The sequence below is a fragment of the Dunckerocampus dactyliophorus genome, chromosome 11, assembly GCF_027744805.1.
Source record: "Dunckerocampus dactyliophorus isolate RoL2022-P2 chromosome 11, RoL_Ddac_1.1, whole genome shotgun sequence".
In the NCBI taxonomy this organism is placed as follows: Eukaryota; Metazoa; Chordata; class Actinopteri; order Syngnathiformes; family Syngnathidae; genus Dunckerocampus; species Dunckerocampus dactyliophorus.
Window position 1 is genome coordinate 9,648,418 of NC_072829.1, and position 19,995 is coordinate 9,668,412.

General features: G+C 40.3%; 1 protein-coding gene across 8 annotated transcripts in view; it reads left to right on the top strand.

The window, feature by feature from the left end:
• Positions 1–19,995, top strand: part of diaph2 (diaphanous-related formin 2) — a 471,153-nt gene that overhangs the window by 172,573 nt on the left and 278,585 nt on the right. For 7 of the 8 annotated variants that reach the window (XR_008572894.1, XR_008572895.1, XM_054792014.1 and 4 more), the window contains 3 exons: positions 6,006–6,068; positions 8,211–8,576; positions 14,976–15,090. Coding sequence is in view for 6 of the 8 variants with exons in the window: in XM_054792014.1 (XP_054647989.1) it covers positions 6,006–6,068; positions 8,211–8,576; positions 14,976–15,090 (544 nt within the window). In the remaining 2 variants the exon portion in view is untranslated. The remainder of the gene's footprint in view (positions 1–6,005; positions 6,069–8,210; positions 8,577–14,975; positions 15,091–19,995) is intronic. The other variant, XM_054792018.1, reaches the window with a different exon arrangement.

Consider the following 19,995-nt stretch of genomic DNA (forward strand, 5'->3'; position numbering starts at 1 on the left):
AACCGGCATGAGTGGGTGCTTGAGCGTTTGATTTAATAAAGGGTCAATCTCCTTAAGTTGGATTTCTACATTGAAGCTTTTCCTATGTAATCCTATCATCTCTAAGGTGGATTGCATTTCTTTTCCGGCCTTTGAAAACATTTCTTCCCAGGCAAAACCTTCAATTTGCAGAGCAGAAAATGACTTCTTCCTCCGCCTTAACCCAATTCCAAACACTTTAGTTGTGTCTCCTGAAAGGAAAGCTCATGGAATTTGACGTAAACCAATATTGAAAGATGGCACGGCCGCATCTTTCATGTGTGGATACTGGTGTTAGCACCTCCATAAATAGTGTATACGTCCTTGCAGCAAAGTCATTCTACACTCCATATATTCACTTGTTAGCTGCATTCATACTCTATCCAGCTCATGGCTCCCGCACTTCCTGATTACTGCATGCCGGTTTTTAATGAGCTCAACAGAATCGAAGGCTTCTCCGCACCTGAACCTCACACTCCCTCACGGTTTAGACTGCGATTATGTTTGCTTGCCCTCTTTTTTTTCTTAAAATGTTTACCTACCTAATGCATCTCCTGCCGGCAGGCCTAGCTTTTTGAAGACGGACAGACTGCGGTGCATTAGCAGGGAGTGTAGAACAGATAAGCCCCGGAGAGTCCGGGCCTTTTCTTTCTCTTGTTTGTATGAAGGCTCCCTCGGAAAGAAGTTACTTATGTGCAGCTGCACATCAGCAAACACTGAAATTAACCCCCCAGTTGGGAAACATGCCAGTTATCGAACACATAGTTGTCTGAATGTATCATTTAATACTTTATCAGAACACTTGTACAACTTCCAGTTTGACTATACAGTCGTCCCTCGCCACATTGTTGTTCGAATTTCACGGCATTGCTTTATCACGGTTTTTCAAGCATATATCAATTAATAAACGCTATTTTTCTACGTCTAGAATATGTCTAAAATATGCGTATTGAAGCAAATGTTATGTATTAAGTTTGGATATTTTGACATAAATGACATGAATTTTGACAAGATACCAACGGAGAGGAAATAACGCTGAGCGATTGTGAGGTCTGACTTTTTCGTGTAAAACTTTTTTGTGATGCAAATGTATTACTCTTTTAAACGCATATTGTTTTGAGAAGCAAAACGCTTTACTGAAGTGACCCCACCAACTAGCCGGAACTACTTTTGGCAACACCAAAAACTGACCAGAACTCCGGTACACACGAGTCTTATTTTCTCAAATTTTTCTAATTATATCTACTCTATTTAGTAATATGAGTGTAAAAGTGGGTGTTATTTCATGTCTAGAGGGCTCTGATAATGTTAAAAACCGCAATGAACAAGGGACTACTGTATTTGTACATACTAGCAGTGGACATTTGATTAATTGATAATTGATCAATTAACACAGCAAACTAGTTGAGACTGAATTAGCAGTGCCTCTGCTGGTTTCAACTGAGTAGTGCACTCATTTTGCCTCATTTACGTCAGGACATGAGTAATTCCATAGAATTGTCGATTGACATCTTGTTATATTATGCTATGTTATATTCTATTATATAATATTGTTATATATAGTTTGTTTTTAAATACATCATTTTTTTAAGCTTAAACAATAGTTCAGTTAGACAGTGATTATATTTCATGGTGATCATGATGATGATTATTATTATTATTGCTATTTATTACAGTAGTTTTTTTGTTGTTGTTTTTTTTCCATCCTTTTTCAAATATAAAAGGTTTTTATAAATGGCTTATTGTTGTTACTATTATTATTGGTAGCGTAGCACTTATCATTTTCATTCATGTTCTTTGTTGTTTACAATAAAATGTTATTAGTATTTTTTTTTAATACATATTATTATTATTTGTACGTTTGGTATTTATTACTATTATTCTTACCATTATTAGAAGTAAACCAAAAAAGCAGCAAAAAAAGATGTTAAAACAGGACGTCATACCATAAATACAAAGGAGCGTATCATCTTTATCACAATGGCTCATCTAGGTGAAAACTGTGTGAAAAATATTTTTGGATTTTGTAACTTTACTCGTGTGGACATGACGTTTAATTATGCATCTGAAGTAATACCCAGTCGAGTGGTGCGTTTTTGATCTTGGTGTGAGTTATTTGCGTCTGTCACTCAAATGCTATCTGAAGCGGTGAGCAAAACAACAGTGTCACGCTCTCTGACAATTGCGAGTGCGTTACTTCACACACACAGACACACACACACGTGCGTCGGAACGAGTGTGTTTTTCTGCCTAATCCACAATTGACACGAGCGCCGGAGAAGCCATTAACCATGCGCGTGCAGAGCCTTTAAATCGGCGCGAGTACACACATTCAGCTCTTTCCATCAAAGCTATCCTGCCATCACAGGCATTTTATATTTTTATTTTGCAGAATGAGGATAAAGTGGAAGCTAACCCTAACCTTTCATCTCCGGAGAATGGCTGTCAGATATTAAAACACATGCATGCCTGAGTCGTTTCTCCTCACCTTGTTTTCGAAGCAGCCACATTTAATGAGTCGCTTTTCAGGAACTTTGGCATTGTAAGAAGCAAGCCTGTTTGATGTGCCTTTTTGATTATCCCCCAATTGATTTGAGTGGCGCCTCCGCCTCTCAACATCAACAAAGGGACACGGGAATCACAACAAGTGGAAATCGTCACGCCTTCCCCTCCAAACCTTTGCCGCCACTGTGAAAAAGGAAAAGGAAGCAATTCACTGCAATTGGACTGGAGATGTGATGAATAATGTAGCACTGCAGTAGTACACAGCGGAACTCTGCGACTTCCCATTAATAGCTTTTAACACGCCGACAGTGTCCTTGCTGACCACACTCAAAACCCGGGAGGAGCTGTCGATGTACAGTGGTCAACCTAGCCCCCCTCCACTCCGCCTAGTCTGGTTACAATTTGATATAATACACTCGTATTATGATATAATCCAATGCTGCCACCGAGTATTTCTTAGAGAGCTCAAGCAAAAGCACACCAGATACCAAAAAGTTTCCTTTTGATGATGCAATAAATCACCGTAAGACTGTTTACTTAGGACTGCAATTTAATGCACATTAAATATTTAGACAATCCTTTCTTGATATTACTTGCGCTCTTTGTGCTCCCTAACTGTGTTTGCTTCACGCATGACTCTAGCCTCTTTTACACTGGTGTTAAATGTATCCACCCTTTTTGCAGGTGGTTGTTCTGTATAAACCATGCAGGTGTCCAGTATCGGTAGACGAGGTAGTCAAGTATCAGACATGTTCTTACTGTACAGACTGCCTATCAAACTCAATTTTTTTCCTGACATTCTATCTGTGTTGGCACCATAACAGCAACATGAGAAAACAAAATGGAAAACTGATGGGGAAATATTGATTATGACTTTATAAATACTTTCTAAGTTAGAGCCAAGCAGACATGAAATAGTAGTGGAGAGTCACCTTTATACTCCTATATATTCTTTGTTTACACTGCATTGGAACTTTAATGCTGCCGCTTGCTAGCGAGCTAACAAGCTCGGGTCATGAGTATGCGGGAGCCTATCCCAGCTGACTTCAGGCGAGAGGCGGGGTACACCCTGGAGTGGTTGCCAGACAATCATAGGGCACATATAGACAAACAGCCATTCACACTCACATTCATACCTATGGACAATTTAGAGTCTCCAATTAACCTAACATGCATGTTTTTGGAATGTGGGAGGAAACCGGAGTACCCGGAGAAAACCCACACACGCATGGGGAGAACATGCAAACTCCACACAGAGATGCCCAACGGAGATTCAAACCCACAATCTTCCTGATCTCCTGACTGTGTGGCCAACATGCTAACCACTAGGCCACCGTGCGGCCCGCGAGCGAACCAGTTAGCGTCAAATTTATTTCTTCTAAACTTACGAAGCCAAAAACTTACCATTTCCACACAGGATGACAATAGAAGTTTTTTTCACTCTACCATGTTGACATGCCATGGCTGACTTCATGACTTCATGCAATGTTAAAGGGCAGTAGATTTTTTGACATGAAGTTGTATGACATCACCATCAGCAGTGTAGTGACTTACCCTCACTCGGTCCTGTGAGGAGAGTTCTGGTCGGATTTGGTGATGAGGAAAACAGTTCCGGTTAGTTGGTGGGGGCACTTAAGTAAAGAGGTTGGCTTCTCAAAACAATATGCGTTCAAGAGTTACACATCGGGCATCACAATAATGCCTTCTCGAAAAAGTCATACACAACAATGAACAGGCAGTGATACGACACGAGAGAAAGTAACGGCAAGTGATTGTGAGGGCTTGATTTTTTCATGGAGGCATTTTTGTGATGCCTCTAGGAAACCCATTTATAGCAACACACACAAGCACTAGTCTTATTTCTGTTTTAAATGTTTTTTTTACTATTATTATGTTTACTATATTGGGTAATATGAGTGTAAAGGTGAGTATATGGTGTTATTTCATGTCTGGAGGCCTCTAATAATGTAAAAATAAAACATATTTAGAAGGTCGTAAACAAGTTTTCTATGCTCTAACTATGAAAATATTCAATTTATAAATAAGGAATGCAACTTAGTGGAAATTCACTCACCACGGTCAGGTCTGGAACCAATTAAACGCGATAAACAAGGAATTACTGTAGGATCATGAACCTACTTAGAGTGCATGCTGCCTAGCAAACTAAACTTCAGTGCCAGTCACGCATAAAAGCAACATGGAATAAAATCAGGGAAACATGGCAACATATTCATCCTTGCATTGGTGTCAGACTTTCTTGGCTTTTTCTTGAGTCCGTGTCATTTAGATAGAACATCAACACGGGCAAAAGTTGGGAAACCTGTGGCAGAATATTGTCGAGGTGACTTCCATCCTTGCGTTCATTGACAGTGCTGTTTCACTCAGCGCTTGTCCAGCTTGTCCAGTGGTAGCATCAGAGCTCCAACAGTTAGTGCAGTATTGCACCTTCACTTGTCCATCCATCCATTTTCTATCGCGCTTCTCCTCATTAGGGTCGCGGGGGCATGCTAGTGCCTATCCCAGCTGACTTTGGGTCGCCAGTCGTAGGGCACATATAGACAAACAACCATTCACACTCACATTCATACCTATGGATAATTTAGAGTCTCCAATTAACCTAACATGCATGTTTTTGGAATGTGGGAGGAAACCGGAGTACCCGGAGAAAACCCACGCACGCACGGGGAGAACATGCAAACTCCACACAGAAATGCCCAAGGGAGAATCGAACCCAGGTCTTCCTGATCTCCTGGCTGTGACTGTGTGGCCAACATGCTAACCACTAGACCACCTTCACTTGTTTCTATTTAAAATGTAAGATGGCCTAAGGAAGGATATAGGCAATTAAAATAGGCCATGTCACTTTGCAGGCTAGCTGGTGCATGGGAAAAACAAGTCAATTAAATAACGATTAAAGTAATTTTGTGTGTGCCGTCCAATGCGGAGTGATCTATGGTTCACTAGGGGGCCACAGCCCTTTGATTGGGCACCCCTGCTGTAAACCACAGTCTTCTGATTGTCATTGTGTTTTGGGCAATCTCATGAAACAAAACTAATTCATCATACATCTCTAACTGTTAAAATATGTTTAGCATTTCCTCCAAAATAAAATAAATAAATAAAATAAAAGGGACTTGAACTGAAGAGGTAAGCGCTTTCATGCTGATATACCTTTGGAGAGAGATGACATGTTGGATTGCATCTTGTTTTAGGTGTAAAGGCACATAACAAAAAGCTCACTGCGGGAAAATGCATCGTTTGATGTACTTAATTGCATTTTGCTGTTTAAGCCACGCCTCTTTACCTCCCCTACATTGTGCACGTCTGCTCTCTGTAGTGGATGTGTCGTAGCATACTAGCCCTGTCTTTCTAACACTCCCCACATTTATGCTTCTCTGTTTGCCCCCCATGTCTGTGCTGTGCTTCTGATGTGTGTGTTGTTGTGTCTGTACTGTGTATGTGTGCGTGTGTTATATCTGCAGTTAACTATTGAAAGTGACAAGCTCAAAGAGGCTCAGAGACTCATCAGGGAATCTGAAGCCAAGGTGGGTGTCGTCTCATGCCGCCTGCATGTGTGGCCTTGTTTTTTTTTGTTTTTTTTACGCCTCCGAACATGTTTTCTAAAAAAATAAAAAAATAAAAAATATTAAACGCTAGGTTAGCCTATTCGTTGAAGAAAACCAAAATAATGAAACGTACAGATCCCACGTCTATAGCTCACTGACAGATAGTTGGCTCTAGGCTTGGTTTGAAGATGTGTACAGGGCCATTTGTGGGCCGCGGCTTGTTTTTTTTGTTGTTTTTTTTATGTGCCTATGACACACTGTAGAAATAAACAAAAAAACAACAACAGAAAAAAAATTTGCAAAAGCCATCATGAAAAGCTGAAATGTCAATACTAACGACTAATATTAACTAGGGCTGTCAAAAATTGGGTAACTAATTTGTTTTTATTAATTACGTTAAAGTCATGTCAAGCGACCCCTCTCTGTTATGACAGCAGATGGATAGTGTAGTGTCCCCACACAGTCTGACTCTTCCATCCTTCCATTTTCTATGCCGCGACTGTACCGAAAATCCCGAGATACATGCAGAACAGTGAGTGCGGTACCATTACACTCCTAGTTCATACCAATAATGGCCCTGTGGAATGTCTGGCAAATAGAAATGTGTACGTACTCTTGGATATCTTGTATATCTTCTATCCTGTTAAAGCAAATGATGAAAACAATGTTCTCAGATTACCTTGTCAACACTTTGACACTAGAAGTCAATCATCGCTGCAGACATTTTTAGGATAAAAAGTAAGCCCAATCAATGAGGACAGGCCTCCCTTACCACATAAGAGAGTCTTTGTGTAAAATATTCTCTTTTACATCGGGGTACAGTGGGGAAAATACTTCTGATGTCCTGCTGGTTTTATAAAACTACCATCCCCGTACGTAGACATGGACTGTCATTGTTATGTATATTTTAACAGAGAGAGACAGGATATCAAAAAAGACCGAAAAAGCATGACATAAAAGTTGTAATATACGTTGCTTTTGCTTGAGTGAAGTATTTGAAGTATTTGAAACCATTGCAAAAGGTAGCTTGGTGAAGAAACCCAGACATTTGTTGTACATGGCCACCGGAATTACGTATGCCTCTGGATGGATTTTGAGGCTGTCGCTTGACAATTCAAAGTTTCAGCTCCCTCCACAGATTTTCAATGTGACAGTAAGGTGGAATGCAGCGCTGCTGTAACATCTGCTCTTCAAGCGCTTCTCCAGCAAAGTGCACATTTACTGCAATGCTATATCTTTTTAAATGTTAGAATAGTGTTGTTCATAAAGCAATAGGATGTGCTAACAGGCTGTGTTGTTTTTTTACCCGCTCACTTCCCCTGCTTGTTAAATGCAATGCCTGTAAGTAATCACATTGCAATTGAGTCTCTTTATCAGAGATGAGATTGGGGTGTATGATTAAATCACGTCGCATTCACAGTTAATTACCTGCCACCCCGACCTCCTTATTGGAGTGGTATGTATGAATCCAAACCCGGTGGGTGGTCCGTGGTTCATACTCGTCTGGCATCAATATGGAAACAACCACCCTTTTTTAATTTAGCAGTTAATTTCCGTCCAAAAGAGGAAATGGGCCGCAGAGAGGTTTCAGATTGACAGACACATAATCGTCTAAATTTGGATGATCACCGAGAGGAGTGTTGCCAGCTAATATACAATCAGCCTGTGTCATTACGTAATAAATCACAACATCTTGGAATAAGAAGCCAATCACATTATAGGCACATGCAATCAAGTGACTTTTGTCAAAGCACATAATGGAGAATTCTCGTGGGAAATGTGCACGTATAATAAGCTGAGAAGCCATGTTTGGGTGTTCATAATTGCCATATTTGCATATTTTTTGCTTTTATTGACATTTGGTCCTCGTGTACATGCTTAAAGTGACAGTGGACTGTGTTACCTGTTCTTTCAGTCTCAGGTGCTGAGTTGAGGTCCAGTAATTGTATATTTTGAGGTAGCACAGGCAGAGCTGAAGGGATTTTTCAAAGCAAACAAAGCTCAGAGTCTTTAAATCTTTTTGGCAACACAATAAAGCTTGGAGGGAGCTAACAGAAACATCACTTGGCATCTTGATTAAAAAGAAGAAGAAAAAAACCTTCCTTCTTTCTGTATTTGCAGATTGCAGCTGGTCCAGCTGTGCCCGGAGCGCCACCTCCGCCGCCGCAACCCGGAGGTGCAGCAGCACCGCCTCCCCCGCCTCCTCCTCCTCCTCCCCCGGGTGGCTGTCCACCACCACCACCGCCGCCGCCACCTCTCCCGGGCCATATCAGCGGTCCACCACCACCACCGCCTCCCCCGGGTGGTGGACCTCCACCTCCACCGCCACCACCCGGATGTGGGCCCCCACCTCCTCCGCCTTTCTTCGGAGGCCCGGGGGCTCCTCCACCACCTCCGTCTTTGCCCGTCCTCAAACTGCCGTATGGACTTGAGCCGAAGAAGGTGTACAAGCCTGAGACGGTGATGAAGAGGGTCAACTGGAACAAGGTAGGCTAACACTACATTCACTGCACCTGAAACAGAAGCATCGGGTTACATTACAGGAAACAGTAAAACTCTAAATATGCACACCCTAAAGCAGTGGTCCTCAATGATTTTCTGAATTATCCCCCTAAAGTTATTTACGTGTACAAACGATTGTATGAATTGATGGCACCAGCATCGTTTACGCATGAATAATACGAACAGACCTCATCCTTGAAGAAATTTTGTATACGTAATCCCCCTTACCTCTCATGGCCTCCCAGGGGGCTCACCCCACTATTTGAAAAGCACTGCCCTACAGCCATACAATTTAGAAGCCAACCAAGTATATCTCGAGGCTATTGACATATTACATGATTGCATTAAAGCATTGATTGTTCTTACATAGAATCCTACCCGTGGTGACAATTAGGAAAAACGATAACCAGAGCTGACAATGTAACTTATTACGAAGTAGTGGTAACGCAAGTAACCACAGCTCTGTCCTGGCTGCTCTGTCAAATATGGCTACAGCCCACACAGATGTTAAAACAATCAAGAACGCAATTTATACCAAAACTTTGTCTATAGTTAGTCTTCATGTGAAAAGACTCGCCTCCCAGGCACAAGCTGTAATCGTCCCTCTGCATGTTAAGATCTGCTGTACGGAAGTTGGTTCTTTTTATACTTGTACGGCAGTTACGAATGCATGAGGTCGCCATCGATAACTGAGTGAGTAGTTTTATTTTAGTTTTAGTTTAGTTCCACACTGTATTATTTTGCTTTGTTGTGTCCCTTGCCGTCAGTGTTTTTAGGGCCCTATGAAAATTAGTTGCTGGGGCCGCTTAAGTAAAGAGTTTGGCCTCTCAAACCGATATGCATTGAAAAGAGTAAAAGAGTAAAACATTTGCATCACAAAAATGCCTCCTCAAAAAAAATCAGACCTCACAAATCTTACTTTTCTTTTTCGTTATATCACTGAGAGAAAAGTAACGACAAGGTCTGATTTTTTGTGTGATGCTTTTTTGTGATTTTTGTGATGCTGAAGTATTACTTGAACGTCACCACACTTGAAGTATTACTTGAACTCTTGAACGTTTATTGCTTTGAGAAGCCAAACTCTTTACTTAAGTGGCCCCAGAAACTAACCGTAACTACTTTTCTCATCACATAAATCCAATCAGAACTGGGCTGACGGGACTAAGTGGGGCTAAGTCACTGTTGATGCACTACACTACTGTTGATTTCCCCACACAAACGTTCCTTCTCCTCACGATTACAGCATTTCATTCACAATATGTCAATATCCCCAAGATTCCACATTTAGCAGTAGATTCTGTTTTTATTGGCCAATTCCGCGATTCTGTCCACCATTCGCGGGAATAATAGGGCCCAAGTTTTTACCTTTTACATCTTTTCAAGTGTTATTTAAATCATCACCAATATGGTTATTATAGGTTTCAGTTGGTAAGTGAGAGTTGGAGCCTGGAACAGATTAATTACATGTTTAACGTTTTTATGGGTAAAAATACCAATGGACATTTTAAGATTCCACTGTACAAACCTTCAAAACAGACATTGTAAGACTTTCTTGAAGGCATTTTCCTCAATAAAACCAAATGCAGTTCTATTTAGAGGACTTCTTATCAAGCCGACACTCAGCAAATATTCCCAATGATGCCAGAAGTAAACAATCTCCTCTCCTCAGATGCCCTTAAGAGTGTCACATTTTTAGCATAACTGAATCAACACCAAGTTATGTTAGCCTCCCATCTCATTTGAGTAATCATTTCAAAAAGCTCTTTATTTGCTGATGTGTGTGACCTTGCAGTGACAACAGACAGAAACGTAAGCCTCATTGGACATGTTCTTGATATAAGTTAGTAAAATTTGAACGGACGCTAGCCAAAATAGCTTCTACATTTCATACACGCTGCTTTCTGCATAATTCCTTTCAGAATACGTTACACTTCAGTGACCTTTTTAAAACAGCATATATGCAAACATATGTTGCTTTCCTATACACAAACGGGATAGTTATTCATGGAGGCATACACTGAGAATATAAGGGATTTTGCATTCTTTTGTTTATTTAATATCGTCGTGTCTTCCTTGATTGGACCTTACGTAGTCAGATTTATATGGACATTGTTTAGTAAGAAAATCACGTCCAAGTACCTTTGCTGCCACAGAAAGAGAGTAGTTGTGTGATGTAAATGAAATTCATAACAACCTGAGGACAGACAATCTATTGTTTTGACAGGAACAAACAGTATTCTGGCTTCCATAGATTGGAAGCGCACGAAGGCCGATGGCAAATGTGAATTAGTTGCATGAAGTTATTTCCATCCGCTGCTGCCACTTGTACGGTCCTGCAACAGCACAAATCAGACGTCATCATTATATTAAAAAAGTTCCTAGCAATTACGTACTGCACTAGACCACATTTCCACATTGTGTGATACATACTTAGTGTAGTTAAAGTGGCATTGGTTTAATAGGAGATGGTACACATTTGTCTACATTTGCAAGGTAATTGGTAGGAGAGAAAAAAATAGCACCGTCAAGCGCTGGGAAATGAAATGAAAGCAGCAATTACATTTTGTAGATGAAGAAGAAATGTATTGAAACTTTATGTCATATATGTGATCTGCGTGGAATAAATAAACAGGGGTGTCCAAGGTGCGGTTCGGGGCCCATTTGTGGCCAGCAGACAGTTTTTTAGTTTTTTTCTTTTACGGCTCAAAACCAAATCAGGTAATCAAAAAGGAGGATGAGGGCCAGGGTGATTAGAAAACGTTAAATAAGACACACTAATACTAATACTTTGTCAGCGAAAACACAAAGCTGTTTTTTCTTTTAATTCTGAATTGACCAGACTAAAATACCCCTATTTTCCAAAATGTGTTTTCGGAAAAAAAAATATTTTTCAGACAAAATAAGAATTTATATTTTATTAGACAAATGGTCAATGACTTATGAGCAATTGGTTGCTAAGTCCCACGAGTGCCCCTGCAAATGTTTTTCTTGGTGTTTGCCATGTTTTTCAACCAATCTTGCTCAAATTTGTGCTTGTCAATCCTGGTCAATCACGGAGATCTGACGAACCACAGCGGGTTACAGCGGGTGTTTTGTAGAGCACATTGACCCGTGTGAGGAATTTCGAGTCAATCCTAATCCTTCTGCGGTCAAAGTTTTGGGGTTTAATAACAGCGCCACCATGTGGTGTACTTTTCAGAAAAATACTAGCACAGGCAACACACTAGGGGTGCATGTTTTGAGAAATGTTCACTCTTATGCAGTGGTTCAGGAGAAGAAGAGTTAAATACATTCAGTCATGCAGTACTACATACAGTAGTAATGTGTGTCAATACGTAATATTGAACTGCTTAGAACTTATCAGCCTAACTTGGATGGGTTTTACCATGTTTAGTAAACAAAAGATGACGAATATCAAAGCGGTCCTATAATTTTTTCTACGTATGGCCCTGAGTGGGGGGGGGGAAATGTTTGGACACTTCTGGCAGTATTGGACAGTCCTTTCACGCTTTCCCTACTTTTGTCCAGTACTTACTTCAGCCACTTTTTATATGAGAGCCAAGCACACCACTTACCTTGTTATCCGTTCACAAACTCCATTTCAAAACGACACTTTCATAAAGCCTCCATTAAATCACTTGTTGATGTCATTATGGCACTCTGCAACACTGTTGAACCCTAACACTACCACCACTACACTACTGCAACTGCATCAATCTATCTCTATGTTGCCAGGGTGAGTGTGATGCGATTGTTGTGTTTATTAGAGGGGTTAATGGTGCCCATGCTAAAGGGCGTGTTTCTAGTCCAGGCTCTTGATTAAGAGCCACGGCAGGGTCAGGCCGAGGGCTCTCACCGTGGTGCTTTGAATGGGGGTTACGTACATGAGTAAGTGGCGTATGCTAAATTGCAGTGTTTGTATTTTCAACTGTTTCATCTTGTCTGTTGAGCACTGCAGGAAGTGATCCTCCTCAACCATCTGTGTCTATTTGTGCAACACTGATTGACTGTTTTCTACAGATTTGTTGATCTAGCATTCATATTAATGAGGATATATTGTGCAGTCGGGTACGAGATAATTAAAAACAACAGAGGGAAAATGACGTGCACTACTTGATGTCAACCAACAACAGTTGTTCTTGGTTTAGTTTAAACTAGTTTGCTGGCTAAAGTAGTAGACATTGCAATGAAGCCTGTTGCATCAACTTAACATGCCAGTTAACATTAGCAGCCACGTTGCACTTCGGGCAGCATTGTTCGGCATTATTCAGCTAGTCATTTCCGTTTTCAGTTAATGGAGTCACTCGTCGTACTCATGTTTTTCAGATGTAGGTATTCAATATAGTTTTATTTGTGGGGTTGGGCATCGAATCTCGAGCATCGATGGGATCTGGGACTGACATTCCGATTTTCCCGGGAGCATTATTTTTTTTAAAATTTTGATTCCTATTTTTGATGCCCAGTCCACCGACTGGACGAAGTAGCCGCAAACACCAACGAAGAAGAAGACGGTGAGCACCAAAGAAGAAAAAGCAACTTCGATGTTTGGCTTAACTTCATAAAACAAAAAGAGCGGTCGGCTCAGTGCCACATTTGCAACACAATGATATCATGCAAAGGAGGGTGCACAACCAACATGATTAAACACCGTCTTTGACGCGCTACGTCGGACTCCCTCTAAGCAGTCAGAATCAGGGAAGTCAAACTATAAATGACGTCTGTCTCATGCCGATGCTACCGAGGGTTTCGGGATGCCCGCTGATGTCGTGGAAGTTCGGTGTTAATAAAGGACAGGAGCCACGACTGCAGGATTATTCGTGTACACGTATGTATTCAAGTATGTCTCTTTTAGCAAAAGTCATCTGACCTTCTCAACTCACACAAAACACTTCCGGACTTCAAAATAAGAGTGATGTGCACTACGTCCTGTTTACTTGTGTTGTGCTGTGTCCATCTCAACAGATCTTAATCTGCTTGGTTAGTCAGGGTCTTACAGATAGAATGTGTTGCATTATCGTATAGCAGGGGTGTCCAATGCCGTGTGTGGCCAACAGCTTGTATTTTTGTTGTCTAAAAGTCATGTGCATGTACATGATTTTTAAGGTTCTGTCTCATTGCACCATGTAACGATTCTTTCTGAGAAACAGGCATACATTTCTTGGACTTGTTTGCTTTTCAGCTGGTTTACAGATGTATCTAGACGTTGAAAAACGGCGATAGCCGTTCCAAACTTTGGGCATGTTCAAAATATCCGACGTCTACCTTTGGATAGCGATTGGTGGGTCTCATATCTTACTCTAGTGTTGTTTTTTGCAGTTTTCACCAATACTCAGGAGGAAACTCACAGTTTTGTTGACTTTTATGGCTATTGGGCAGCCGGAAGTATGCTAGTTGATCAACATAATATTATTCTGAGGATCCAAATATACTTTCAAAACGAGCCATGGTGCAAGCACAGAAGCTACTCTAACAGTTTGCCCGAGCGTAAGTTAATTAGTCACGCCTGGCGAGTGAGGTGCATGGACGACGCCATACAAAGGAAAATGTGTAAAAACTACAAACGAGATTGTATGTTTTGGTCTGTCAGAGAGCGCTTTAAACATCTTTTGTTACTCATACTAAAGCAGCCGTTACCAAGGTTTGCGATGTATCGTACGCTGGACTCAATGAAGACCTTACTCATACATAAGCAGACGTTTCGTTTTTTTTTCATGATGTATTTCATCTGACAGGAGTATTTGTAGACGGTGGCAGATGGAATCGTTCAATTTCGCAGTGGGGCTGAGCCCTTATCAGCAGTGGAGGCGGATATAGACACCCCAAAATCCTGGAAACCCCCAAACCATTGATTATGAAACCGTAGTATGAGTACCACTGGTGGTATGCAGGCTTCATATAGTGTTACTCACTTTTTTTTTTTTTTTTACATTCATGCAAATGCCACAAGCAAGTGTTAGCTTACACGTAGCCAAAACGCGACCACGATGTTATGTGGACGTAGCAAAAATGGTGGTAAATGGTAAAATACTTTTGAGGTGGTACTTAGTGTAACAAGTTTGAGAACCATAACACTAAACTTTGTGTATCTTCACCTCTTACAGAACGCTATTATAGATGTTAAGCTATTTGATTGATTTTAGCATAAAAAAATGAAATGTGAAGAATATCAAATTGGAACCTGCATCTCCACAGTGGAAAAGTTTGGACACCCCGTGCCTGACACTTTCCCCTTCAGCTGTTTTTGTCTTTGTTTCCCGCACCTGTACCAAGAAGTCACGCATATACACATACTCTCTTGAGAGAGAAGAACCTTTTGAGTGGCAGTTTGGTGGAATTGTGCTGTCTGATTGTGGTGATGATAATGGAATCCTTGTGTTGTTGCAGATAGTGCCCCAGGAAATGGCGGAGAATTGCATCTGGATCAAAGTGAAAGAAGAGAAGTTTGAAAATCCCGACCTCTTTGCTCAGCTCTCCCATTGCTTCTCGTCGCAGAGCAAAGGTAAGGGTGTCCAAAGTGTGGCAGCCTGTTTTTTTTTATTTGATTTTTTATAGTTTACAGCATATTCCGCAAATAAAATGAAAAGACAAAAGACTTTCACTTTACAGATTGAACTGCCTAGCATTAGGACTGCTTTTCATGCGTTTAATAATTAAACAATGAAGAACATCGAAGTGGTCACATCATCTTTCAACGTTTCTATATGGAACCCCAAAGGTAAGAGGGCGCTTCTTCATTTAGCCTCCCTGGCGGAAAGATCCCAAGCCACTTTCATCTGGTGACACCTCCCCTCCCTGAAATATTAATTATCTTTAAAGCAAACTCTGGTTTCAACAGTCTTGGTATGCCTTTAATGCGTAGCTTTGTGCCAATTAGGGATAACAATGCTCCTGCTGCAGGGTGTTAATGTGATTTTTCTGGCACGGGGCTAGAAATGCACGCAACTGCACTTTGTTTTTTGGGGTTTTTTTTCCAGCTCTTTGTTGCTGAGTCGTTTTTTTTTTTTTTTTTTTTTTTTTTCTTCCAATCTGCATTTGTGTAGGCGCTCAGAAAGGGATATGTTTGACCCAAGTGCCGCTATGCTTGGTTTGTTTCTCGCCTTTTCCACTCCAGTAAACCAATCCTCCATCGGGGAAGTTCTTTCCCCCCACCCTTGTTTCACCAAGACTTCCTAAACTTGCTGATGAATAAGACAAACTGGACAGAGAGGGTTTGTGTATGTATGGACTTGTGTATGTGGAAGCACTGGACACATCCCCCCCACCCTTCTGACTAAACTCATGGCTTTGTGAGCGTTATCCATTTCTCTGACATTGTGTGCGTTGTACACCCCGCTAATTCTTGCAGCAGTGCAGGGAAAAGTTCAAGCCCTGTCAAGTGCTGAACAGTCAAATGTGAGCTCAGTCTGTCAGGCTGTGTGGACATAACTATACACTATCCTTCAGCTTTTACACATACGCTACTGTACACCCCAATCTCTGTTTGGACACCAGCAGCGGCTCGCTCCATCTTTCTCACAGCCTCCAGGTCTTCAAATTATATATGCTATGCTACAGTATATGGAATGAATATGAAAATTCTGCCCCGGCACCCGCAAGGTGATTTTCTGCCATAATACCGACGGCACAGAGAGAGAAGTCTGAAAAGAATGCTTGTAGTGAGGCTTAATGACGTAGCAGAGACCAGTCATATTTTTCCTGAGGTTATCTGCCAAAAGCCGTTTTTCTAACACTGGGAGCGTTGGTATAATATATTTAACTGTGTGAAAAGAAACTAGGAAACCAGGAGAAGTTTGAGAAGTTCTTCAAAATGATTTGACTCAACATGGACCTGCAAGAACAACTCAAACTATGTAGTATGCATGCCAGGCCAGTGGTTGATGAAACCTCCTTTGGAATGGCCATCATCATACCTTGTAACTAACGCCTGTGGTCTATCAACCGCAGAGTCTCTGTAGTAAAGCAAATAAGTGATGCGGTGTGTAACTGGTGCTGGGTCGATCGACATTGCCATTAGCAGCAGTGGCTGTGGCCGAGCTCCTGATGTATTTTTGTTTTGTTTTGTTTTTGTTAGTTTTTTTTAATAGCTACACAAAATGGCAGTCGCGGCGTTTGAACCATCCTGAGCGCTCAGCAGCCACAGCTTTATCTACCTCTGAAAAGGAATAGAAAGGAGGAGAGCTTATTTAATTCTACCCCTTCTCCATGATCTCATCTCTCGCCATTACTGATAGTTTTTTGCTGTGTTGTACAACTGAGTACAATTTGAGTTTCTCAATAGTGTCACTAAGTGTTTTCACTCTTCAAATATGACCTTTTCATGCTTTTCAAATTGGTCGTCAGAGTGGCTTCAATCATCTGTAGCGGGCTGAGTCATGTGTTGCTCTATGAGTAAGATACATTTATGTGAAACTCCATTTCATATCGTTGTTTGTTGTTGTTTATATCACCTTTGACACCATGAAATGTTTTGTGATAGGAAAACTGTGACTGACATTAACAGCAGTGGCTGTGGCCAACCTCCTGATGTAGTTTTTTTGTTGTTGTTGTTTAATAACTACACAAGATGGCAGTCGCTGCATTTGAACTATCATGAGTAGTCAGCAACCAGCAGCTTTATCTACCTCTGCTTGCACTTTAAAAGTTTAGCTGTTGGTGTGATATCCATGCATGTTACACTTGCTGGACTGTTGTTTACAATGAACTCAAGAGTGGTGTTGTATTTTGCTCTTTAGCTCTATAACAACATCGGGTCTGTTGCTTGTTGTGCAAGATACTTGTTGATGCATGATACAAAGAGAACTATATTTTCACTTTCATTTTCTTATGTAGTTCAAATCATCATTAGAGTTAAACAATTAAATGGGGATATTTGATGAGTTTTTACATTCTGGATAATAAGAACATTGTGGTCTGCAACTTTGCTGGGTGTAGTAGTTGTGTCATAAATGTACGCTTATTTTTTAGGCTCAGAAACCATTGAGCAACTGAGAGCCTTTGGAAATAATCTTGCATCTTGAGCCAAATACTGTATGTCATGGCTTCCACCTTGGCTCCCACCCCACAAAGTATTGGAGAAATTGGTTAAATCATTCTTGCATAGTGCTGCTAAGAAACAAACCAACGAAAACATAATATCCTCAGTGCCAATTATTACGGAAACATCACTGTCATGGGGAAATGTGCTGCTGGCGCCACCATAGCTGAGAGAGGAGACAAGTTATTTGAGAATAATGAGAAGTGCAGTTTAATAAAACTTGTATGCAAGGAGAAAAATCAATGCAACCTGAACAGACGGCTTGTAAAGAAAATGTCTAGTCATGCTAAACTTTGAGTTAATATAGGAAACCGCATATACGAGGGGAGGGGTGAGCTCCTCCTTTTGTGAGGAACAAAGTCAATGAAGGGCAGACATGCCTAGACACCCAAGGGTATTTGAATCAGGTGATAAGCGTATGTAGGACTTGTTTTGAGCACATAATCGTAGCAAGCCATTGTGACGTTAATGTGTATCTTGGCAGAAATACATACAATGTGTATGTTAGTGCATAATTGTAACTACTATTAATGAAAATCAAATGGAATGATGGACACAAAACATTTCATAAGTGCAATAACAAAGCATATCTTCCTGACAACCACTTTAAATGCCCCCCAAAACGTCTCAAATATTTAAGGGGGGAAACAAAAAATAAAATAATGTTCCATAGATAGGCCACATTCCTGCTGGCATGGTAAGAATTTACCATCCAGCATTCCCCGGGGAGTTACCTTTGCTGGATCCCTATCAATTACCCCTGCAGCGAGTTCCCTGAATCAGCTCTTATCCGCCTATTGTTAAAACACAACATGATTTGCTCATGAATGAAAAAATGCTGTTTAATGTTTGATATCCATCCCACTCACCGTCACTGAGAGCATGCAACGGATGGCTCTGGCGGAAAATAAATAAATAGAGATCACGTCTTTATCCATCACTGATTGTAATGTCAGCTTCTTGCAGCCATCATTCATTTCACCAGCAGAACGCAGACTTCAATATTGGATATGCAATTTTTTCAATAGGATGTTGCTCTTTTTCTCCATTCCTGGTAAAAAAAAAAAAAAAAAAAAAAAAAAAAAACACATCTTAGACAAAAGGGTATAAGTAATGCCCAAGTTGTGTGTATCACAAAGGATGAGGCAAGCAGGTGTAAATACCTTCCCTGCAGAGCTGCCCTCAGTTAATGGTGCAAAAAAATAGCATCTGCTGTCACCACATTTCCAAGGGTTACAGCACAAAGCAGAGAACAATCACAGTAACAATCCTGAGTTTTCTCATCTTTATTGTCAACCTCGGTCTCAAAAACAACTCATCCTCCCTGCTGTTTTAGTGCGTGTGCCACCTTTTAATGAGTTTCTCCAGGAAATGGAATCATGAGAATCAACTTATCATAAAGTGACATTCATCAGCAAATTTGTTCATTTAAAATTCTCATCTTTTATTTTCCTTGCAAACATATCGTGTCATCAACAATGAGCAGATTGCTGTCATCTTAATTAGTTAACGTGCCAATTTCTTATAAAAAGTAATGCATTTTAATCCAATTGGATCATTTTTGCATCATCAATATGTGCATGAAATTAAGAAGACACACATGATTTAGCATTTTATCCACGTGATCTTATTCTTCTTACAAAGGTAACAGGAAACAAATCAGACAATATTTGCAAATGTAAGCTTGCCAAATGATGCATGCTATATTGTTAGAATATTTTTTAATCTTCTCAGTGGATGCATTTTTTTTTTTGCCATATAGTCTGACTTTTGGCAAAAAAACTCGTTTATTACAACACTATGAATTTAAAATACATCATCAAGTAAATGCAATGAATTATCTGCTAAAACAAAAACTGTAGTTTCATTGTAAACTATAATAATCATGATAATAATAATAATTAATATTATTCTCCGGGTACTCCGGTTTCCTCCCACATTCCAAAAACATGCATGTTAGGTTAACTCTAAATTGTCCGTATGTATGAAAGTGATTGTGAATGGTTGTTAGTCTACAGTTGTTCAGGGTGTACTCCTCCTCTCGCCCGAAGTTGGCCGGGATAGGCTCCAGCATACCCCGCGACCTTTAATGAGGATAAGCGGCATATAAAATGGATCAATAGATAGTAATAATAATAATAATAATAATAATAATAATAATAATAATAATAATAATGTACCTGTCAAAAGTTTAGACACACCTTTTCATTCAACAGCATGGGTAAGTGTATCCAAACTTTTGACTGGTAGTGTATATATTTTATATTTATTTGTATTAATTTGATAATGGCCACGGTTTCAGTTTATCAAACAAAAAATAAAGTTCGTTAGCAAGTTTGCTAACAAGTTACATTAATGAACATCATATCT